Source organism: Mchenga conophoros, linkage group LG17, assembly GCF_057382185.1.
Source record: "Mchenga conophoros isolate Kocher_MC1m ecotype Shallow Benthic linkage group LG17, M_conophoros_male_GT1.1, whole genome shotgun sequence".
NCBI lineage: Eukaryota > Metazoa > Chordata > Actinopteri > Cichliformes > Cichlidae > Mchenga > Mchenga conophoros.
In genome coordinates this window covers 31,563,652-31,588,575 of record NC_140542.1, presented here as the reverse complement: position 1 = coordinate 31,588,575, position 24,924 = coordinate 31,563,652, and the positions used below count along the sequence as shown (strand labels likewise).

Below are 24,924 nucleotides of genomic sequence, written 5' to 3'. Positions count from 1 at the left end.
GATGAGGGGGTGCACCTTTAAATCACAACAGAAAGGCAAAAATCAAAGACTCAGCAAAAACTTCTCAGTGATACTTAGCAGAAGCAGCTACCTTAGAACGCCTCACAGCACTGTCTAAATTATCCTTAATTTTAATGGTCACCTGACCAAATAAACTCTAAAACCAGCAGGGATGTCAAACATAAGGCTGGGGGGCTTGACCTGGCCTGCAAAGACAATCCAGCCTACTAGACGGCTTTGGAAAATGTTAAGAATTTTTACTACTTTTTCACAGTTTTCCCTACTGATAAATAGCTCCCACGTGGCCATTGGTATTACACCAAAGTAAGTAACTGATAAACAAATGACAAAAGTTCCCTTTTTCACTACCTGCTATGGAAATTGTGTTAGCAATGGGTCCAGAGTTTTTGTGGGGGTTTTTAAGAGAACTCTTATTTACAGCTTATTTATTTCTTGCTATTTAAGTCGTGCTGACAGATTTCTTTCGTGTACTACAGCAGAATTTCTTCAACAAATAGTAAAACTGAAACATACTGTTGAAATTACACAATTTTTGTTATATAAATCTCAGGCGTTACATGTATAATTAAACTTCTTCAAAGTGGGCTTACTTTGACATTCTGCTTTTGAGGGATTCCTCTTAGAAATCTCAATTCAGAAGTCAAGTTTCTCTGCTACATTTTTGATCAGGCAGATTTTTCAACGCTCCTCCAACGCCATCAAGACGCGTCGCAGGACCCAGTGAAACTCACATGTACGCCCCCAGTGTGCGTGTCTGAGGTTAAATAGTCTTTTAGTGTGTAGTTTATAAAGTTTTGAGTACATAAACCGCACAGTTTGTCCGCAATGAGCTCCCAGATTACTTGTATCGGGTGGGTAAAACGAGGCGTTGCCAAGGAAACCCCGGATAAAGTAAGTAACATTAGCATGTTAGCCGACCGGCGGCTAATCTGTCAACATGGCAGTGCCCAAACTTTTACACGTATTGAACCTCGAGCAAATGGCACATATATTTTAAAATAATAAAGCCACTTTTAAAATTTAACTCTAGGTTGAGTTGAGCCAGGAGGAGCTCCAGCGAATCATCACTGAAGCGAAAGAAGAATTGGGGTATGTTAAAGGCTCACTGCTCCCGTGTATCCCATCACACTGTGCCTGCTGTCATGTACTTTTTGTTTACTTCTTTGAATGCCCCCAGGGAACTGGCAGCTGAGGACGAAGAAGAAGATGCTGAGGGTGTACCTGTTGAAGAGAGTGATACTGCTGAAGTGCCACAGGATGAGAGTGAAGAAGGAAAGGAGGAGGGGGATGAGCTAGCAAAGTATGGCCTGGATAAATATGATGAAGAAGACGCAGGTGAGGAAGGGGCAAGGTGCTCTTTGGTTATTTGAGTAGATTTGCCGCTTCATCCCATATCTTCTGGTGCTCTACCTCTGTTTTAGTGACGGCTAATCTTGGTGACAGCCTGGCTGGACTCACAGTGTTCAGCTCTAATGAGGAGGATCCTTACATCACCATCAAAGACACAGTGAGTGGCCTCCAAAAATAAGTGCATGCATTCTGTGTTGTGCCTGAGGAGCTGCTATAAACTTTAAAACCCCTCATTTGTTTTCCAGTGCAAGAAATTTGTGTTAATTATTTTGGATAACTTCCTTCCTAGGACCAGTATGAGCGCGAGGACTTTCAAATCAAACCCACTGACAACCTGATCCTGGCAGGCAAAGCAGAGAAGGATTGCTGCAATTTGGAAATCTTTGGTAAATGCCTTCATTTACTGACCCAGTGGACAGATAACAGAGGATTGTCTTCAGCAAATAGAAGGAAGTTTTGTTCATTGGATACTGCTGCTGTGGCTTAAAATAAGCTAAATGTGTTACTTTGCAGTTTACAACTCAGAGGAGGACTCCCTTTATGTTCATCACGATATTCTCCTGCCAGCCTATCCACTGTGTGTGGAGTGGCTAAATTTTGACCCAAATCCTGCAGAAGGAACATGTAAGAAAACATCAATGATAAATGCAATTTAGATAAAGTCTCTTGTTTCGTTGTATAGGACCTTTTAGCAAGCACTGTCTCCTGTTTGTGTGTGTGTTACCCTGCAGCTAACTATGCAGCTGTGGGCAACATGACCCCTCAGATAGACGTGTGGGATCTGGATGTGGTGGACTGTTTAGAGCCGGCATTCTCTCTGGGGAGCAAAAAAGCCTCCAAGAAGAAAAAGAAGAGCAAAAAGGTAAAAACCTAATTAGTGGTTTTATTCTCAGCAAGAAATTGAACCCTCAGATGCCCATCAGAGTGAGAGTGTGTGAATTTCTATCACTTTCATTAAATCCTGAATTGATTTTTAAATGTAAATGTATTTTACCAGAAATATCAGAATCTCAGGTTAAAACTCACAAAACTATTTCAACAACTGCCAAACAACTAAATAAGGAAATGAGAGCAGGTAAAAAGATGTAAACAATGGGTGCGGATCCCCTCGTTCACCTGACAGCACGTACATAGACACGACATCAGGTGAAAGCTGACGTCTTACAGATTTGAAAGCTGCAGGTTTCGTCACTCTCTGACCAAAATTTACTGAACCAGCAACAAAAGAAGATCAAAACTACGCTTCACGTTTGAAAAACATTGTCATGAATTCCCTCTTACTTTCACTGTTTTGCTTCCACCAAGATAAAAATCACACTTCCTGCACAGCCCTCTCTCTCAGTGTACTCAGAGACCAGTTTACCGTCAAAAGTCTCCATTTTCTGCATTATTCATTTGCTCATTACGCACCAGTCTACCGTTGTGTACAGTGCTGTCGGCCGCTGTAACCTTGCTCTGCTTCACTTTAGCAGTATCAGATAATATTCATATGTTGATTTGTGGTTTTCTTCAGTTTTTGATCTACTGCAGAATATTTTTAAGGCGGTTATCTGCTATAAAAAGTCAGGACAGGAAAATCTTCATGTTTTTCTGTGTTTTATCCTCAGTTACTTTGACACAAAGGCATCTGCTGTGATGCTGGCACCTCTAATGAAGTCTCACAAGTGACAGATTTGTTTTTGTACATATAAAAAATATGAATATGTACTGATAAATGATCATAATTATAATATTTCTGACTGTTTGAGTCAAAATTGAATTGAATCGATTCAGTTATAGAAATCAAATAGATACCCAGCTCTAGTAGAAAGCACTATATTAGTACCAGTCCATTTAGTAAACTCTGAAGGGTTTAATATAGGTTGAGACTGAGTTGGTAATTAACGGTTTCTGTCTGTTCTTCTAAAAATAACAGGGGGCAGCAGCAGAACCTGTTGAGGGGCACACAGATGCAGTGCTGGATTTATCCTGGAACCAGCTGGCCAGGTCAGTATCAGATTGCATTAATATGCATTCATCCATTTTCTACCACCTATTCTCATGTGGGTTGCGGTGCAAGGAGTCTAAACGGAGATGAACAGGCCTCCGTTTACTCTCGGAAAATGGACCCATTTCTAATGGAGAGCCCAGATTTCCTGTAAATGAAGCTCATTTCCTCAGCTTGTATCTGAGCTTTTATTATTTCAGTCTCTACCCCCTGCTTCTTATCATAGGTGAAGGTAGGAAAGCAAGTCAACCAGTAAGCTGACAGCTTTGCCTTCCCAGTTTGGTCTCTCTTCACCACAACAGACTTAAACATGCTGCATCAGTTCATCTTTCAATCACACGATCCACTCTTCCTTCCACTTGTAAACAAGTCCCAGAGATACTTGAATTCCTTTACTTGAGGCTGAGAGATGTGCATATACTTTGTTTATATTAGATGCATGTGGTATAACTGTACGTATCTGTACATCAGTGGGTCTTTCCTGAAACACAGTCCCCTCTTTCTTAGGAACGTGTTGGCTAGCGGTTCTGCAGATGAAACTGTTATCTTGTGGGATATGTCTCAAGGCAAGCCAGCCAAAACCCTGCGCAGACACACTGATAAGGTATTCAATGAGAAATAAAAATACAATTCACAGTTTATATTGAGTGTTGCATTCCCAGAAATTACAGCATTAAGCTGCTGGGTAACAAACATGTTTGTCTTTCAGGTCCAGACGTTAACATTCCACCCGTTTGAAGCCCAGACTTTGCTATCGGGATCTTACGACAAGTTCGTGTCATTTGTTCTCCTCACCACCAGATTTTATAGGAAAATTTTGGATTGACAAAAGTTTGGAGGCTTAACATGTTCTCTTTACAGGACAGCTGTACTTTATGATTGTCGGAGTCCAGACAGCAGCTATCGGACGTGGAGGTTCAGTGGCCAAGTGGAACGTTTGGTCTGGAACCACTTTTCACCCTGCAATTTCCTGGTGAGTCCTTAAAACATCCTCCAGGATTCTTTAGTAGACAAGCTGTGCAGAACACAGTAAAATGCATTTCAATTTACAGAGCATCCCAAGTTTTCTAAGAAACAAGTGCTATTCTCAGCTCCCATAAAAGTGCCAGTGCTCATATTAAATGTCATTTGTTTAATTTTGGGGGGCATGTCTGAATATGCAAAGTGTCATCGCCACTGTTTGTAAGACAGTTTATTTAAAATTTCTTTACATACAAATTGTTTTTAACTGTAACAATGACTCTCACATCAAAGGTGAAGCTTTTGCCTGGGCCTGAAAAGGTGCTGACTTGGAATATTGCTATGCTATGACATAACATAACATAACATGTTATGTCAATTTATCTCTTCAGTAGAGAGATAAATTTGGCATTTTCCCTATTAAGAAGTGTGTCACTCCCTTGGAATTTTTCAGGGAAATGTAAGGTGATCAGGCTTGGGAAGCATTTGTTCAGCTGACACAGAATGACCCATCTGTTACGCCTTCTCCCAGCACTGGTGCTTCACATTGATGTTTTTGGCTGACGTCCAGGTCATTTTCAGAGCTCGACCAGCATAATCACATGTAGAGATGTGGTTTATGCTAGGGAAACCACTTTTGTTTCAGTCGCATTGTTTTCACCAGACAATAAATTACAGATTTTTTTTTCTGCTCAGTTTTTTGATTTTTCATCAGAGGATGAAAAACAAAATTATACAAAAGCATCAAAGCTTAACCGCATTAAATCACATTCCTTTTAAAACCCGGCTGAGCAGCTGTGACTCCAGCTGGTGTGTGGTCATTGTGCAAATGACTTTGCGTATCTCATTCTGTTGATTTTGTCAGTTCTTCATAAGCTGTGTGCTTTACGTGTGGGGTTTTTTTTTTTTTTCTTATTTTTCAGGCGAGTACAGAGGATGGTTTTGTCTACTGCCTCGATGCACGCTCAGATAAACCGGTGTTCACACTGAGGGCACACGATGAAGAAGTGTCAGGTGTGTGTGTGTTCAGTCCCTTTTTTCAGTTTAAACTCTAGAGAAGCTTTTCTTTTGTAAGAGGCTTTTTTTTTCTTGGAAATGAGTCATTTGGGAACATATGAAAGCATTCCTTGACATTATTCATACATACCAGAGAAATGTGGGAAAACTCGTGGTTGGCTTTTTTCCATCATCATCTCAAAACCACTTCCTTTCTGGAGGAAATCATGAAGACAGTTGGGTAACACTGAGGCTCTGTGATTTAGCCCAACCAAGTGGAGCCTTCCTTTCCTTGTGTTCTTGAAAAGATACAGTAATGACTGTGCTATAGAAACCACGCCTAACCCCCTTTGAATTCCTGCAGGGTTGGCCCTCAGCAGCCAGATTAAAGGATGCATGGTCACCTCTTCAGCTGACAAACATGTTAAGATATGGGACATTTTAGGCAACAAACCCAACCTGGTGCACTCGCGGGATATGAAAATGGTAAGTTTGTGGTGTGTTGTGGATTATTTTTCCATGTGTATAAAAAGTGGTTGTTAAAAGATGTTTAACCTGACTTTGTAACCTGTGATCAGGGTGTGCTGTTTTGCGGGTCATGTTGCCCCGACCTGCCCTTCATCTATGCCTTTGGGGGACAGAAGGAAGGTCTGCGAGTTTGGGATATAAGTGATGTTGCAGCAGGTAAAGTTAAATCATTTGTAAATCATGTGAAATTAGTTCCAAAAGCAACTGCACGACTTGTTCTGTGGTTATCTAAAGTGGCAAACATTTATTTTTGATGCTGTTTCAGTTAATGATGCTATAATGTTGTTGTGACTGCTTTTAGTGGCCGAGGTCTTTGGCAGTCGAGAACGCTTGGTGGCAAGTACGGGATCACAGGCATCCAGCACTGCAGCCACATCTGACATGGAGGTCTCCTAGTGACAGTCTGGTTAAAATGGATAAACTGAGCTAATGTGGAAACACATCAAGCTGCCATGCTTGAGGTTTCTTTGTGGAAGCTCCACTGAGAGGCTGGCCAACCTTTGAAAACCAGGCTCAAAGGAACCAAAGAGCTCAGTTCAGCCACATATGAGGCCGCTGACAAGAACATTTAAAGACTTGTTCAGGAAAGTCGAGGAACAGTTACTCTTATATTAATATAAGTGGACTTCTTTGGATTTTTGAATGACTGGGTGAAATTTAAAATCAAGGCAGTTTTTTTTTAATGTACATTACCAATGTAATATGCTGCTTAGATTACTTTCTCAAGAAAGCCATGCACACTGATCTGAACAGTGGTTTTATACCCTTTTCTGCTAATAGATAAAAATTTTGGGGGGAAAGTCTGTACAGTTATTTGATTTGGCTCAAGTGTAAAAATAAATAATTAATGGACTCATCCAACTTTCATATATTCAAAAAATAAACACAGTTCATTAGATTTGTGTTGATTTTGTTCTTTGGTTTTCAAACCACTTATGAACCACTAGATGGATGTGTATGGATGTGCGGTGTTTAAATATTTATGTGGTTGTACTGTACATTATTAGCCTGTAATCTTAAAAAAAAAAAAGTAAAAGACTTTCTTTTGGGTTTTGTGCTAAAATGAAGTGCATTTAAAACTGGACCTAATACTAAGAATATATGGAAAAATAACCACCTATAATGTAAAGTGTGAAACGTAAGAATTCATAAATGTTTCCGTTTACTGTTAGTCACCAGCAGGGCTGAGTAGTAACAGACTATGAGCAATCAATGTTTTTAAATGATATTAAAGAAAAACATAGAAAATAAAGGTATCACAAGTACTACATGATGCATGTGCGCACTGGGAATTTGAACTGAGAGTATTTGTGGGGATCCCAGGGTTCAATTGTATTTTATTTTAAACAAAACATTTCTAAGATATTTAAAAATATTTTATGTAACAGCATGAAGTTCAGTTCATTTTGGAGATTTTGAAATAATTCAAACATGTTAGATGTTAAGTGCATGTTAAGTGCAGGAGTTACAAATAAAGCCAGAGTAGAAATATTGAAGGAGATGGGTGTAGCAGCGGAACTATTGAAGCCGACTCAGAAAGCAGAGACGGAAATATTACAGTGTTGCACATACAAAATAATGAAGCATGGCGTCGGGTCGTTTGTGCAGACTAAACAGTCTCCTAACGCGACTCTCCGGTCGCACTCGGTTATCGTGTGTACAAAGTAAGTTTTATGCTTTATTTGTCATCGTTGGCGGTCATGTGAGTTTACAGATTTAATGGTTAACAGCGATGGCAGCGGTGAAAGCTAACAGGCTAACCTTGACAGTTTAGGTGGCGAGTCAGACTTCACTGTCCAAAGCACAGTGTGTCTGTACAAAAAAAAAAAAAAAAAAACTCGCTACGAATAATTTAATATATTACAAGTTTACACGTTTCCTAGTGACTGTAAACGTACCACATGTTGGGCACAGTAGCAGCATCATGTCTAGTATCTGTGTTTAGTAGTTCCTGCTGCTGCCTCCATCCTTGTGTTATGGTCTCTAAGCTTTCAGAGTTTCATTTATAGCTAAGAAGTTGAACCGTGTCCATTTGTGTCATTAGTTGTCTGGACTTGTGTTACATCTGTGTTGGTTGTGTTTGTTTTCCTGCTGCAGCTTGTTTGGTCCCAGCTCGCCAGAAGTCCAGTGTTGGTACTACTTCTCTTGATGGACCTGAATGGTTTGTATTTGTCAAATTAAGATGAGATGAACAAAGACGAAAGTAGTTAGCTTACCTTGTGGATTAGAATTAGCATTGCGTGTTGTATTGTCCAAAAGTCTTGAGCAACAATTTATTTCATTACTTTAAATTTTGACTCCAAGCAGCCAGATGTAATGTGTTGTAATTTTTAAAGAGGCCTCAATTAGTAGTTCTCCTTCTTTCTGAAGAACTTTGAAAGTTTTTCTTTGGTCATTGGTGCCTTTTTCACAGTAAATTCACTCCCTTTCTTATGCATGACATAAGGAAACATAAATTCCTTATAAAGACAACCAACTCAAAGGATGAAGTGTATCCTTAAAAGATCGAAGGAAACTGAACAAGTGGAGAAAAAATCCAGCAAAGACTTGACACAGCATGCCTCGGTCGATCCATCTACTGTTCACCAGTGCCTCATCAGAAATGGTTTCAGTGGAAGTTTAGTTCATTCTTAAGGAAGAGAAAAGGCTGAAGTATGCCAAATTACAAAAAAACTGGACTGAAGATTTGTGGCATCAGGTTTTATGGAATGATGAATTAAATTTTAAATCTTTGGTTCAAATCATCATCAATATGTGCAGAGGAGGTCAGGAGAGAAGTACAACAGCCACTGTGGAGGGTCTGTCGTTGTTTGGGGGTGTTGGAGATCTTCTCAAAATAGAACAAACAAACTCAGAAAAGCATCATAATGTTTTGGCTTACCACATAATACTGTCAGGAAGGAGTCTGATAGACAACGGCTTGACTTTTCAGCATGACAATGATCCCAAACACACTGCCAATGCAGAAAAAGTATGGCAAAACACACAATGGAACACCATCAGTCATGATTGGCCTCCCCAGAGCCCAGACCTCAACATTATTGAAGCAGTGTGGGATCATTTTAATGGCTAGTGAAAGAAATGCAGCGAATATCCAAAGAAGAGCTTTGAATTTCCTTCAAGAAGCCTGGAGAACTATTCCTGAAGAATATTTAAAGAAATTACAAGAAAGCTGCCTAAGTGAGTTCAGGCTGTGTTGAAGAATAAAGGTGTTCATACAAAATAATGACTTTCAAGCCCATTAGAATTGTATAAACTTAACAATGGTTTACATATTTCCCATTTAACTAGCAAAATATAAAGAATTTGTTACTTCAAGACTTTTGCAAAGCACTGTAGCTGCAGAAATATGTAACATTTTTGTAGTTGTGTTGTTGGAATAATTAATGAAGTTTTAAAAAAAAAGTGACAACTACTTAAGTTTGACATAGATACTAATCTTTCAAATTTTTGGCTTTAGTAATGTGGATATTGGTGTGACCTCAGATGGAAAAACCATAGTGTGCTACCATCCCACTGTGGACATTCCCTATGAGCTTACCCAGGTAAGGCACTACTGTGCAGGTTTCAGAAGTATTCTGGATATAGTTTTAGACCTGTTATTATTTTATAACAAATAAACTTGAAGTATCAGACTTACAGCCATTAGAAATGATGTAACTGTTCTGTGCACAACAAGTGAAAAAGCTTCAGGATTGCAATAAAACACCGTGTATTTACAAAACGGGAAATTAATCTTTGCAGCCTATAGAAAGACCAGACCCAATGGCCAACCAGGTCGAGACGCACGACCAGGTTTTAAAGGCCCACCTCAGCAAGGAGGTGCTCAAGGACAACGGCCCCACAATAGAAGAGCTGAGCAAGATGTTCTTCACTACAAAACACCGCTTTTATCCAATTGGACAGTAAGTACACAAGTAACACACACATAGGCAAAGGTCTGTGATGAAAAGGTTGGTGGGAGATTTGCCCCTATGTTCTTCATCTGGTCTCCCTTTAGTAATTTATTGTTGATTTATTCCTCCAAAGTTTACATTTGGATCAACAAGATGAATTATGTATAGAAAATTGTTTATCTGGATATATCTATGTTACAGGTATTATTGGTATTGCACAGTCCCGATCAAAGTTTAAGACCACTTGAAAAATGTTTGAAGTGATCAGCAATAATGGTGGAGCTACTTATTACTGAGTTTGGGTTTTCTGTTTTGGGGTGATTACAGGTCTTTTGTTTTTTTGCATGCTCAAAAAAAGGTTTTGTCTCACTGTCATTTCTTCTTGTTGCATGTGGAAGCTCTACCTGGAACCTTGTTACGATCCAACCATGTTTGTTTGTAATTTTTCAAGTGGTCTTAAGCTTTTCATCACCATATTTACTGGCAAGCTGGAGGTCAGAAATAACATATTGAAGAAATTTCCCTTGAAAGTGGGTTACTCAACCTTGTTTCGTCTGGTTTGCTGATTTAACAGTGTTAGCACAGCAGATTTAGATGAGTTGCCAACTTTGATGAGGAGACTCTGTCGCTCCTTCTGTTGTTTTTATTCATTGGATGATTGTGAAACTGTAAAAGAGCTGAAAGAAAATGTGCTCTCTCTTTAAAAATGCCTCTGTACTTGTTGTTCTGTATTGATCGTCCTCTGTTTTTTTTGTTCACAGGTATCGAAGGCGACGCATAAATAAGGACCCACCGAAGGACAGATAGCTACCAAACAGCAAATGATATCCTTCTGTTGTCACTATAATGTTAAATAAACTGTTAAATAATAAGTTAGTAGTTACTATTTTTTTTTATGCAGCGACTACACTGGACTTCACAGTTGCAGTAGAATTTTCTTTAGACTGATGATATAAAGCAGGGGTTCTCAAGTAGCCTGGCAAGTCACACGTGTGTCTTCAGAGTTTCCAGGTGTGCAGGTGTATAGATCCATATCAGATATTGTGATGTCATTATGTTGGCTAGCAGCCACCTACCAACCTCCTTTATGCACATGTAAACACCTTTTATAAAGGTGTCGTATCATTTTCATTTCATGATGGTAGCATCTAGTTCATATCCCTGAAACTTTAATTATGAATAACGATTTATGATGTCAACGTGTTGCCTAGCAACCAAAGAGTGTTGTAGCAACGTAAACATAATGAATGAAAATTAAATTTACTATATTTGTGCTCAGCAGACATTTAGTTCTCATTAAAGAGGTACGCTGAACAGCTATGCTGAAAAATATAGGAACCCGTTAAAGAGACACTACTTCTGCTACCTAACTGTTAGCATAAAGGACAACGTGTGTGGGGAAAGTGAATCACTTTCAAAGCACAACTACCTGTACAACACAGCAGCAGAAGAAGAGGGGAAAAGTTCATTCTCTTTAGGATGTATTTTGTGGGTGAACTGTGGTCTGAATGTCACCCGCTTGAAGCGGGTTGTGGCAAGTGATGAGTGTGTCAGTTTTAACGCAAATGTCATAATGCACCTCACATCTGATCCACATTTGGTAGGTCTGTGGCTATGATGTGTCACTTGGATAAAAAACGTTCTTCAGTCTGTTGGGCAACAGGTCAAACAGATAGTGACCAGGGTGAAAAATGTCTATATTGATTTTAAGGCTTTTTTAACAACATCTTGGTTTTGCAATCTTGTTGAGTGTAACATAGCAGAAGCCCACTCCACAGAGCTGAATTCTCCACCTTTCTTTAGCCTGCTGTCCACACACTTAGATTCCAAAAGATGCATCAAGGCAACTCAGGATTTAGTGCCTAAAATTCTTTGACACGCAGACTAGAGGAGCTGAGAATCAAACCATCTATCTTCCAGTTGGTAGATGAACTCTACAGTGGGGCAAAAAAGTATTTAGTCAGCCACCGATTGTGCAAGTTCCCCCACTTAAAATGATGACAGAGGTCAGTAATTTGCACCAGAGGTACACTTCAACTGTGAGAGACAGAATGTGAAAAAAAAATCCATGAATTCACATGGTAGGATTTGTAAAGAATTTATTCGTAAATTAGGGTGGAAAATAAGTATTTGGTCACCTCAAACAAGGAAAATCTCTGGCTCTCACAGACCTGTAACGTCTTCTGTAAGAAGCTTTTCTGTCCCCCACTCGTTACCTGTATGAATGGCACCTGTTTGAACTCATCATCTGTATAAAAGACACCTGTCCACAGCCTCAAACAGTCAGACTCCAAACTCCGCCATGGCCAAGACCAAAGAGCTTTCGAAGGACACCAGGAAAAGTATTGTAGACCTGCACCAGACTGGGAAGAGTGAATCTACAATAGGCAAGCAGCTTGGTGTGAAAAAATCAACTGTGGGAGCAATCATCAGAAAATGGAAGACATACAAGACCACTGATAATCTCCCGCGATCTGGGGCTCCACGCAAGATCTCATCCCGTGGGGTCAAAATGATCATGAGAACAGTGAGCAAAGATCCCAGAACCACACGGGGGGACCTGGTGAATGACCTGCAGAGAGCTGGGACCAAAGTAACAAAGGTCACCATCAGTAACACACTACAACGGCAGGGAATCAAATCCCGCAGTGCCAGACGTGTTCCGCTGCTGAAGCCAGTGCATGTCCAGGCCCGTCTGAAGTTTGCCAGAGAGCACATGGATGATACAGCAGAGGATTGGGAGAATGTCATGTGGTCAGATGAAACCAAAGTAGAACTTTTTGGTATAAACTCAACTCGTCGTGTTTGGAGGAAGAAGAATACTGAGTTGCATCCCAAGAACACCATACCTACTGTGAAGCATGGGGGTGGAAACATCATGCTATGGGGCTGTTTTTCTGCCAAGGGGACAGGACGACTGATCCGTGTTAAGGACAGAATGAATGGGGCCATGTATCGTGAGATTTTGAGCCAAAACCTCCTTCCATCAGTGAGAACTTTGAAGATGAAACGAGGCTGGGACTTCCAACATGACAATGATCCAAAACACACCGCCCGGGCAACAAAGGAGTGGCTCCGTAAGAAGCATTTGAAAGTCCTGGAGTGGCCTAGCCAGTCTCCAGACCTCAACCCCATAGAAAATCTGTGGCGGGAGTTGCAAGTCCGTGTTGCTCGGCGACAGCCCCAAAACATCACTGCTCTCGAGAAGATCTGCATGGAGGAATGGGCCAAAATACCAGCTACTGTGTGTGCAAACCTGGTAAAGACCTATAGTAAACGTTTGACCTCTGTTATTGCCAACAAAGGTTATGTTACAAAGTACTGAGCTGTATTTTTGTTATTGACCAAATACTTATTTTCCACCCTAATTTACGAATAAATTCTTTACAAATCCTACCATGTGGATTCATGGATTTTTTTTTTTTTTTTTTCACATTCTGTCTCTCACAGTTGAAGTGTACCTCTGGTGCAAATTACTGACCTCTGTCATCATTTTAGGTGGGGGAACTTGCACAATCGGTGGCTGACTAAATACTTTTTTGCCCCACTGTATGGCAGTTTGCGTGGAAACAAGTATAAGTAACAAGGTTGCAAATCTGTGCTAGCATTAATGTTTTCTCATAAAAAGATGTAAGCTGTGGAGTGAAATGGACTGTGAAAGTCAAAGATGAATGTCGTTATACAAATAAAGGAAGAAATCTTTGAAATTCATTTAGCTTCCTTTTGGTAATATGGCAATAGGGTTGCATTAGTTAAGGAAATACACGCAATGCAGTCAGAAAAGATAATAAAGTGGACTGCCCTTTGGTCTACCCGTGATGTGTGCATGTGACTTGATATGTCACTTTTTCTTTGTTATGTCGTTCAACAATTACAAGATACATGCATTCATAAAATAAAGAAAGCTGATTCATAACTTTAAAAAAATCTTATACTTGACAACCAGTTTGGCTGTTAAGACGTTGGGACAAATTGGGATTTGGGGAATTCTCCAAGGCTGTTATGTATTTTAAACCATATGTGTGAACCACTTATTTAACAAGAGCAGCTGTGATTTACACAACAAATTAAAGTTTTAGTATTTTGTGCATAGACTGTTTTCAAATTCTGGGGTGTGACAGAAATTTTCCTGCAATTGTAGAATGGCCCTTTTATTTTGTCTTCTTAAAATAGTAATAGCAGCATTAAAAAGATATATATATTCAGAACCCTTTGAAAACATTTAACTAAAGTTTCAGATTCATAATATGTTTTATTTGTTCATTTATTTAGTATTGCAGCATTTATATTTTACATGGAAGTCTTTAGACATCAGCATACTTGTCTACGTCATCTGAAGCCACCGGAAGCGTGAGTTATCTGTCCCCGCCCCAGCAGCTCAGTCAATTCAACCTGAAGAGAAGGCGAGTCAACGGCTAAAAATATAATAGCTAACACAAGATGGCCGGTCTGCCTCGTAGGATTGTAAAGGTACTCCTGTCATCGGACAATATGTATATATCATAATGAGCCGTTGAATGTATTTTATAGCGGTTATTCAGTGCCAATATGGACATAGACGTGCAGTCATCTCGCGTGTAGCCTGGCGTTAGCAAGGCTAGCACATTTAGCTCCTGTCGAGCTAGCTCGCTTGTCTGTGTTTTGTTTGCCACTTCCGTTTAGTGAATTCTGCTGTGACGGTGGTTGAATTTTTTATACGTGAGGAGTTCTTAACTCGCTTAATTTGCAATGTTAAAGTTATTGCTTTCTTACATTTTCAGTATGACTCGACTGATTGTAGAAATTTGTCCCAGTCGCCCTATGAATGGATTTGCTAAGTGAGCTAGGCTAGCAGTTTTAGCGTTGCCGATTAGTACACATGTCTGATGCTGATGTGAAGCGCTGCCCTTGTGCTCACGAAACATATGTTCGAGCCCAACTACGCGAGCATGTCACCTTTTGTTTAGTTTTTGTATTAAAATATATGGAACTAAAACAGAAATGCAAGGCCTTAAGGGCTGCGGTCTCCTCCCTTAGCCTCACCGCAGCTTCGCTGGGCCAGGCCCGGCAGTGGGCGCGATCAGCCTTTTCCGCTACGTCTAGCAGCTCTTCCTCAGGTTTAACAGGTTTTCACAACCAGTAACACGACAGTAGGCAAAGTGGGAAAACCGGAATCAGCTTCTGTTTATAAACCTGTGGCATTTTGCTTTACATTCACAACAAAGAAACGTTTTTGTTTTTTCTAATTCTAAGAGTGAATCAGTTTCCTTCCTGTTTATTGCAGATGTTTTGGTGCACCTGCTCAAGCGAATGCAGAAATCTTAAATAGATAGTCTACTTCCTCCTTGTTCATTTTCGCACAGTGTTCATAGCGGTAAAACTCTTTAGCAGTTAATACACCCAGTAAAGTGGAACGATCCTTGCACTGAAACAGTTTCTAAAAGTAATCTGGACAAATTTATTCAGATTGACAGGCAAAAAAAAATCTGCAGTCAATCTGATAACTGGTTGCTTCTTTAAACAGCGATTATTTATTGGCTAATTTGTTTGTTGATGTCTCAGAGTTTTAGCAAGAAAAGCTATTTGAAGAGCTCCCTTTAAGCTAATGTGATTCTGATTGGCTGCCCCTCGTAAACGGAAGGTTTGAACTGCAGTTTTGTTTAGAGCAGTCTGAAACCACAGTTTTTGGCTCACATACTCTTTATTGCAACTGTATTTTTTGCTTAAAAAAATGTTTGTACTCTGCCACAAAAATATTTCCATATTAAAGATAAGAACCACTTCTCTAAAGCACGAACAGAAGTACAATGTGAGGAAGGGGAAAAAAGACTACAAGAAATAAAGGAGGCAATGGAGAGAGAAGGCTTGTTTTAGGTATTGTGAAATGATTGGTTGAATTTCAAATTTTTTTTTAGATTAAAATAAAGTGGAGCCACTGAATTATTTGTCAGTGCAAGGCACTGCACGGACACTTGACTGCCTTTAGTTTCCATTTTAAATAACTTGTGGAAATGTTTTCTTGTCTATATATAGGGTAAAGTGGAAAGTATCTGTGTGACTAAGCGGGGTGAAATTGTGTATTATGAACCATTATGCACTTAAAAGTCTGTTGTTGACACCCTCCTACAGTTCTTCATGCAACACTTTTTCTTCCTTTTTAAATTCAAAATGTCAACAACTGTGTTTCTCACTATGACCTTGCTCAGGAAACGCAGCGGTTGATGGCAGAGCCTGTTCCAGGGATCACTGCTACGCCTGATGAAGGGAATGCACGCTACTTCCATGTGTTCATTGCAGGGCCTCAAGATTCTCCCTTTGAAGGAGGCACATTTAAACTTGAACTATTTCTTCCAGAAGAGTATCCCATGGCAGCTCCCAAAGTGCGATTCATGACCAAAATCTATCACCCCAATGTTGACAAACTGGGAAGAATATGTTTAGACATTTTGAAAGGTAAGAAAACCGTGAGATAAAAATAATCGACATGAATTTTTAAAAAAAAATATTTACATCCTGTTTTCTTTTTCTGGTTGATGTTGGTGTGAAACAACACTGACAGCATTCTGCAGGACTTGATTGCAGCTTTTTTCTTATTGCTTTGTAAAAGTGAGGAGCATCAAACAGTTAAAGCTTATGGCTTTTATGCCTTTATAGCAGTCACAAGTTCATTTACTTGCAATTCCAAGTACAAATGTGTGGAAACCCACTGAATAAGAGAGATAATAATAATGCTTTAGGAAAACACTTACTTGCATTGGCATTGTTCTGTTTTTGCAATGAGCAGGCAGTGAACATCCGACATGTTAAAGCCTGTTGTAGAGAAAAGTATACCTTCAATTTTATATAAAGAACTCATCGTCTGAAAGAAGAATGAAGTTAGGTGATTACTTTCAGTAGGGCGTGGAAATAATACGAACCATTTTCATGTTATACTGAACTGATTTATTGTTAACGTCAAAATATGAGTTTTTAAATTGTATTTGTAAGAAAAAGGAAGATTAATTCATGACATGTGTTCTAGATCAAGATTTGGGGGATGGGATCGATAACATTAGATTGGAACACTGTACAGCCATATTTTATGTGATGATTTCATTATGATTAAACTATTTTATTTAAGTGAAATTGTAGCAAAGACAATATCAGATTTTTTTTAAGGCTCATTTTAAGTTTTATATCTGTAACACATTTTAAATGATTGGAGACAAAGCCTTTGTTTTGCATCAGCTTTTCTGATGACAAGCGAGGTGTTTCCTCTTTAGAGGTGTATTTGATTTAAAAAATGCAATAAAATTTCACAATTCAGGTCCACAGGAAGAAAGCTGCCATTCGACAGCTTGCTTCTAAATTCTTTTTCTTTAAGCAGCTGAGTTTTCTCTTTATTTTATGAGTGCAGAGACAAACTTTGTTCAGTGGTTGTTCCTGAGCCCGTGCACTGATTTCTGCTGCAGAATCGAGTCTGTTTCAGTTCTCTCGTGCCTTGTGTTCACTGATTTCTTTCGATTATTTTAACGATCATATGCAGCGTAGATTATGACAATCCCAAAGTCTCTGCATTTTCTGTTGAGCAAACAAATGTATTTATAATTTATTTGAGCACATAAGCATTATTATACAATGATAGAATCATGGATTTAATTTTTATTATCTTGATATTATGTGGTAATGGAAAGCAAATTGGTATATAAAATGTATCAGGAAAGCATGCAGCTGTGTTTGCATATATGTTTAGAAGGGAATGTGGAAAATAGAAGAGATTGTTTAGCAAACTGATCAGCACTAAAGGACTGCTACTCCCTCATATGTTTTTTTTTTTCTTTACCTTGCCTTTCTGATCAGCTGAGCCCTGATATTGACTGCTTTCCTTTTCTGCCACTAGCAAGTTGTTGACAATAGGTTTACCATCAGATTTGTTTCTTTTCCCATTAAACCCACCAGCCTGTTCCTCTTTTTCCTGATCTTCCCACAGACAAGTGGTCTCCAGCCCTGCAGATCCGTACAGTGTTGCTATCTATCCAGGCATTATTAAGTGCTCCCAATCCAGATGATCCACTGGCAAATGATGTTGCAGAGCAGTGGAAGAAAAATGAAAGCCAAGCCATTGAGACAGGTGAGGAGAAGATTTATTTTTTTTCTATTAGATCACTCGGGATGGGCTTTGTTAAACTGTATTTCTGCTGCCACAGGTGGTCACAGGTTTCAGTGTGAGAAGTGCTGTGACAGATGGTAACAAACAACAGCTCAGGTCTTGACCTTAACTGTCAGCCACTTTACAAATAGCTGCAAATTAGCCAAAGCTGAGATGATGGTTTTCTTTATGGTTCATTTCCTGGGAGGAGAAGAATAGCAACCAGAAAACAAAACAACAAACCTGTTGGTGACTTTGTGGGAGGGGTCAGCTCGCTGACCTACTGTAAATAAAGCCAGGTGATAGTAACAGTTCTCAAGTTTGCTTGGCAGATGACGCACGTGAGAGCTGCATATATTTGTTATTCTCCCAACATTTTGTGAAGCATATATTTTATCAGCTTAAGAAAATAAGTTGATGCTCATGGAGGTCTGCACCTAATGATCTTGTTGGAGAGTCTAGTAAAAGAAGTTGATTGGTTTGTCTCGGCTGATATGCCACTTCTGAGTGTACAATGACAATGAAATTCCTCGGTCGTGACTCACTTGATGGTATCAGTTGAAACCCGCTAAATAAGGGAGATAATAAAATGCATGCGTGTATGCGCAGCAGTCAATCATGAAACAAATTCTTACGTGTTGTTAAAGGCAGTCTGAGATGGGCTGTAAAAACAGGGTTTCTCTGCCAGTTTCCATGGAAATCTTTGTGACTAACCAAACCAATACATCATTTAAATATTCTGCTTGTGGTTTGACTGTAAAAGCAGAAACACATAATGAGATCAGAAGCCTTTTTTGGTTTTGTTTTAGGATATCAATAGTTATTTGTGTGAAATCAGCTTCGCATGGCTCAACATGATGTTCTTGTTTTCCTCTATCTACAATCCAAACTCTAAACATAATAAAGTTTAAAGTATGTAAAGCATCAAAAACAAGCAACACAGAAATGAAAAGCCTAAATATTAAAATTTTGTATTTGGAAGTCCTGTGACCTCTCAGGTGCTTTTGCTGCCTGTTCTGGGACCTTGCAGCACTCTACTTATTTACTGTTATTTACTCAGCCGATGGCCCTCATACCAAACAAAACCCTCTTGTTTTGTTTCCTCCTCAGCCCGAACATGGACCAGGCTCTACGCAGGCAACAGTGAAGTATAGAAGAAGAGAATCGAGGCGTCTGAATGTGATCCACAAAATATACTCCTATTCTGTCATTTGAATTTAACGGACACAAAAAAAGAGGAAAAAAAATATTATAAGTCCAAATCTATCTGAAAGAAATGACATGAGCAGCAGACCTCTGGGTGACATATGTTAAGACGTGTTAAATGTGTGTTAGCCTTTTTTTCTTTCTTTTCTTTTCTTTTTTTTTTTTGTTTGATTGTTTGTTTTCTTTCCCCTGTGTTGCTATTTAAATGCATGGACAGAGAATGAGACCCTCCCCATTACAGTCTTAAAACTCACAATACAATGTGTTGTCTTTAACCAGGCACATACTGGTACGTTTGCAAAGTGTACATGCATTAAAGCTGTCGTTCTTTTAACACATGCATTATTTGTCAACACATCTGTATGTCTTTATGTGTTAATTCAGCACTGCACCGGTAGAAATAGTAAATGACACAAACTATTAATAATGTAGGTTCCCAAAACTAATTTAGAGGGGGGGGGGGACCCAAAACAATTGGAAGGGGGGAAAGCAAAAACAGCAGTTTAAATGCACAGCAGGGGTGAATCGGAAGGATTTCACACAGGAAATGCTTCCTCAAACTTTTATACAAGCTGCCCCTAATGTAAGTGCCAGGTTTGCTAATGGGGAATACTTATTCCTTCACAGCCACAGCTCATGTTTTAAAGAATTTAGTCAGTGCCTAGTATCCTGCAGGTTTTGTGTATTCATTCACACCTTACCATTGGAGTCAGGTGTGTAGAAAAGATGATACAAATGTTCTGATTAGAATCCATTGAATGGGGATTCCTGCAGTAATACAAGTGCTGCTGGTTGGTTGTAAGCCTGTTGTCCGAAAGCTTCAGCAAGTCTCAGAAACTTGATTCAATCTTTCTTTTATTCATTTTTTCCTTCTCAGTTTTCAGACCCTGTTTAGTTTGGGGAGGGTGGGCGGAGTACTTCCACAGCCTTAAAAAGTCATTCCCAACACATTAAGGGAGGCAGATGATGGTCAGTGTTGAAAGAAACTGTAAATATCATAGCAGAGTAGCGTGTGTTGAAAATGACGTCAGCTTTTTAAGTGTAGGAAGTTAACTTGTTGGTTTTATGTTCATTTTTAACTATCTGTCCATGCTGTATCTGTTGCCTGTTTTCGATTTTATTTTCAGTGTCACTTCATGTATCATAACCAAGCTGATAACAGGACGGTTCAAACTAGACGCCAGAGGTGAAGGGGGTGTTTTCTTTAAGGGGGAAGTTGCAGTTCTTGCCATTGATTACAAGGTTGTTTTCAGAGTTTTCTGCTTTTACATTTAATCAGTTCCCGTGGAGTAAATTTGGTCACTGTGGAAGCAGGAAGAGCGGTGTTACAAATAAAACGTGTTCAACTTCAAAAGGATTTTTGATTGGCTAAAGAGAATGGATGTCACGCACACTGTACGATAATCCCACAGGGTGTGATTCAATTTGATGAACACTTCAGAAAATATAGAAACTTTCCTTTTAAAAGAGATCAAATAACGTTAAAGGCTCACTGCTACATTGCCTGTACCCTTCATGTTGCTTCATTGTGGCTCATCTGAGAGAGGACTGACCGAAACCTGTTTGTAGCTTTTCATTTTTTTTTTTCTTGGATTATCACAGGCTTTGCTTAGATTTGATGGTGTCCAGAAATATTAACTCTAACTGCTATATTTGCGGAAGCCTGGAAGACGGAGCACGGCTTAAAACCTGGTTAATTTATTGTTTCCCTGAGGGACTTGATGGTAATCTAAAGGAAAAAAAACAGTCACTGGATTTTTGAAATATATTGATCAACATACTGAGCTCAAAGTGAATAATCAACTCCCCATGTGATGAATTAAAAAAAAAAAAAGTTCTGTCAGTAATTTCAGTGCATTTGCATACATGGCTCTTCAAACACTCTGGTAATAAACTGAGTTGAGTAAGTAAGAGGAGTCTTTGTTTAATGTGTGGATGGATGGATGTTTCCAGAGCTGAAAGCTTACAGCTAAGATTTATTCTACACCCTAAAAAAACACAAAACGAGCTCAAGGCTTATGAGTTTCTTTCATGTTAAGATAAGATAACCTTTATTAGTCCCACGTGTGGGAACTTTGTTACCAGCCCTGCTGCTGGTGTCTGCTGCCGGGAGACACAGCAAACCTTGTGACAACACACACGGATGGCATCTGACAAGCACACTGAGAAAAAACAAAACTAGAGAAAAATTCATTAGAATAAAGGGAAAGCAATGATCTGTGGCCAACACCTATAAAACAATCTCCTTTCCCTTAGCTGGCTTTTCTTGCCTCTCCACTGCACATGTTGTCACTTTCCTTTGGACCACAGTAGGTGAAACTGATTCACACTGGTTTTTGCTTCATAACTGGACGCCCTTTAAGTTTGAGGTATACTCTGATGACAGAGTGCTAATTTTTGAACAGCGTATTAAATACTCCATCCTTAAGACATTTCGTATTTTTTGCAAGCAGTAGGACCATTCATGTCCAGCGGAGGGAGACAACCACAGATTTAACCATGCTGAGTCACACAAAGTGAACTCTTTACTCATAACTCGGGGCGGAGAAGTATGCACATCCACAAAACCTTTTTGCTGTGGGCACACCCAAAAATACTGAGTCAGAAACCCTGTGAGCAACGTCCAAGTTTAAGACAACTGGTTTCTGAAATTCTCACACCAGGACACATGACCTTTCTTCCTCATTCTGATGTGCATTTTTAGCAGTTATGTCATGTCCAAATTAACTGAATTACTGCCATGTGATTGGTTGATTTGTGATAAATAGGTGGGCATAGAGTTTGTATACATAATCCAAAGGTTATTGCATCTTATAAAGCCTAGAAAATCTTTTAAATTTATTATTATCATTTATTGTGAGTGTATTAGCCAGCCATATATTATCACCATTGTCACCAGATGGCGCTACAAGCAAAGGTACCTGGAGCCTGAGACTTCTTCCTCAAGATTTGTGTTCTTTTCAGTTTGGTCACATCTTAACAGGTATTTTAAACATCTGAATACCTGATGGAATGCATTCAGTATTTTCTCTTAACTATCTGCAGGAGTCACCTGTCTTGAAGGCCTCATGTTTCATCACCTGGGAAAAATGTTTCACAATGTTTTATGACTCCATGGCTTAGTTTATATGACAACTGTGAGTCATTCAGGCGGGTATGTAGCCATTCTCTGAATGAATGTGCAGTAAACGATCCCCTCTTGCTATCTGTAGCTTCTGCAAAACATTAACCAGTTACAGAGGCATTTGTCTCTGGAAAGGGAAGGGTTTGTTGTTGCAGCGGTCATCCTCAGAAAATCTCTGCTCGGAGTCAGATTTCAAAGTCTTAATCATTATAACTTGTCACATTCCTCACGTTTACATATGAGTTCAAACATGCCGGCATCAAAAGCATTACATGTTCTTATAAATATATATATAATTTTGGTTGATTATGATTTTAAGAATCTGGGTCCTTCTCCGGTTTACTACTCTGAGACATGGTTAATCATCACCTCACATATGACCTTGTATTACTTGAACCAGATTTTATGGTTTGTTGTAGCTAGCTTTATAGGGCATATTGAAAGACTTTACTAATTATGAGATTTTTAAATATATTGGTGTGATTTGTAGTGATTATTTGACTCATGGATCCTTTCTATTTTTAAATCATTTTCTGTAAACCAGAGAGATGATCTTGTGGATAAAACCCAGGAAGATTTGCAGTAAAATATGAAATTCATTCAAGCCAGTCTGGCAGCGACAGCCTTACTGCATTCAAAGTCACTTTTTCCACATTCTAGTCCTCAGTTTGATCTTCACCAGGCTGTCTTGACCATTTCTACATGCCATGGAGTTTCTACCATGTGACTGGCTCATTAAATATTTGAGTTAATGAACAGGTAAATGTGTGTACCTAATGAAGTGGCTGGTGAGTTTATTAAAGACGAACATAGCCATTTTGGGGATGTCAATGTAAAGCTATGTTAGCTGCCAATGCTAGCATGTCTGCTTAGCAAGATGCATCTGTAAATTCTGGAGGTGCATCACACAGATACCTCATAATTAGTAGTGAGTATAATGTATGGATAAAATATTTGAAACATCAGTGCAGCATAAACTTCAGCGGGCTCTTGGCTTCAGATAATGGTGTTCATTTTTAGTCCAAGACCAACCAAGCCGCAAATAATTGTTGTTATGGGAGGGAAAATTAGCCCAGCAAACATGTTTGTTGGGTATTTTAATATTGTGTTGTGCAAAATGATGATTGCTGCTTTAGAGGACATGGAGCCAAAATCCTAAACATAGCTCTGCTCCTGTGACACACCGGATCATGTCTCACAGGGATTGCTGACTGCAGGTGAAAACATTCCGGTCACATGCTGGTGATGTTGAACCAACAGGTGATGGCAGACATCCTGTTTTGACTGTTGCTTGTAATCGGAATCACCACTAACTTGAAACGCAAACCCCGTGTCGGTCAGTACTCGGAGGATATGGTTCAGTTTTCTAAGTGGTGAGTTTGCTGGTCTTCTTTGAAATCACTCACTCTTTTACTTTTTCTGTTTACTTTTCCATTTCTTCATCATATTTCCACACTGTGTAAATACTTGCATTTCATCCTCCTTCTGCATTCCTTCCTGTTTTTTCTTTGCCCTTTCCTGTCCTCAAGTTTTCCCTTCTCTCCCTTTATGTTGTCTCCTTTATACTTTTCTTCTTCTTATTCTCCAACTTTCTCTCATTCTCCACTTTTATTCTCCCTATCCTCTTCACCGCCCCCTATCTTTTCCCCTCCTCTTCCTTCCCTTTTCCTTTTTTTCCCCATTTCATCCTACATCTTCCCTCCTCTGTTTCCCAATTCCCCACGCCTCCTCTCTATCCCACTGCAAATGAAGTATAGGGAGACTGCAGTCAGAGTCATCTAACCTGAACCATCCTGAAGTTATATAACTGTTCTTGTTACCCTCCATGCGTGAAAAACAAACGTCAGCTACCCAAAAGGGAATCCCTCCTTTTGGCCACTGCAGGTACCCAAAAACCAACCAGGAGCTTTAGGTAAAGGAGATGTTATACAAGACAGCTGCAGTGGAATATTAATGAACGCAGTGATTAGAGGAGCTTGTTGTGAATACAAATTAGGACTTGGCACTTTTTTTAAAACCACTTTTGAATAATTGGGTTTTATAAATCCTTAACCTTTTGAACCTGAAGTAGCTTCGTGGGTTCTTTTCATTTTTACATCAACCCACGTTTCAGCTGGGCATGTTAGCAGGTTTTCATTTTCAGGACAGGGTGGGCTGTTCTGAATAATGTAGCATAAGTGGGTCCAAAGTAATGACATGACACAATGCTACTTTATATCACACATGAACAAGATATTCAGATTAGACATTTACAAACACGAGACCACCTAGTTATAAATGCATATGTTCTTTAAAAGTCAGTATTATCTCTCCCACAGTTAGTAGACTTGTATATCTACACTGTTTTGGTTACAACTTTTGCTTTCAGAATTGGCAGAATTCTTAATGGCATCGATTCAAAAAGGTGGTGGACTTTGATCCATATTGACATGATTGCATATTTGTCAGCTGCACAGCCATAATTAGGATACCCTGATCCACCACTTCCCAAATCCCAGATCTGACTGTGGAGGCCATTTGAGTATAGTGAACTCATCGTCATGTTTAATAAACCAGTTTGAGATCATTTGAGCTTTGTGACATGGTGTGTTATCCTGCTGGAAACAGCCATCACACGATGGATTCCCTGTGGTCCTAAAGGCATGGATATGGTCAGCTACAATACTCGGGTACATTGTGGCATTTAAACAACACTCAGTTGTTACTAAGAGACCAAAGGTGTGCCCAGATTTCCCCATGCCATTACACT

At 39.4% G+C, this 24,924-nt stretch overlaps 3 protein-coding genes across 3 annotated transcripts; all 3 read left to right on the top strand.

The window, feature by feature from the left end:
* Positions 1 to 684: 684 nt before the first annotated feature.
* Positions 685 to 7,165, top strand: pwp1 (PWP1 homolog, endonuclein). Its single transcript, XM_085252587.1, has 15 exons — positions 685 to 912; positions 1,052 to 1,110; positions 1,199 to 1,356; positions 1,443 to 1,528; positions 1,661 to 1,757; positions 1,885 to 1,995; positions 2,103 to 2,233; positions 3,287 to 3,357; positions 3,866 to 3,962; positions 4,068 to 4,129; positions 4,220 to 4,331; positions 5,242 to 5,332; positions 5,679 to 5,800; positions 5,893 to 5,998; positions 6,144 to 7,165. Exons 1-15 carry the CDS (start codon positions 847 to 849, stop codon positions 6,236 to 6,238), a joined length of 1,464 nt encoding a protein of 487 aa, XP_085108713.1. The 5' UTR covers positions 685 to 846; the 3' UTR covers positions 6,239 to 7,165.
* Positions 7,166 to 7,358: 193 nt separating this feature from the next.
* On the top strand, positions 7,359 to 10,610 carry mrpl42 (mitochondrial ribosomal protein L42). Its single transcript, XM_085252589.1, has 5 exons — positions 7,359 to 7,506; positions 7,940 to 8,003; positions 9,303 to 9,387; positions 9,587 to 9,747; positions 10,500 to 10,610. The coding sequence occupies exons 1-5, from the start codon at positions 7,428 to 7,430 to the stop codon at positions 10,543 to 10,545; spliced, it is 435 nt and encodes a 144-aa protein (XP_085108715.1). The 5' UTR covers positions 7,359 to 7,427; the 3' UTR covers positions 10,546 to 10,610.
* A 3,442-nt stretch (positions 10,611 to 14,052) lies between these two features.
* Positions 14,053 to 20,962, top strand: ube2nb (ubiquitin-conjugating enzyme E2Nb). The gene is made up of 4 exons (XM_085252588.1): positions 14,053 to 14,208; positions 15,924 to 16,170; positions 17,687 to 17,827; positions 18,956 to 20,962. Exons 1-4 carry the CDS (start codon positions 14,179 to 14,181, stop codon positions 18,997 to 18,999), a joined length of 462 nt encoding a protein of 153 aa, XP_085108714.1. The 5' UTR covers positions 14,053 to 14,178; the 3' UTR covers positions 19,000 to 20,962.
* Positions 20,963 to 24,924: the final 3,962 nt, after the last annotated feature.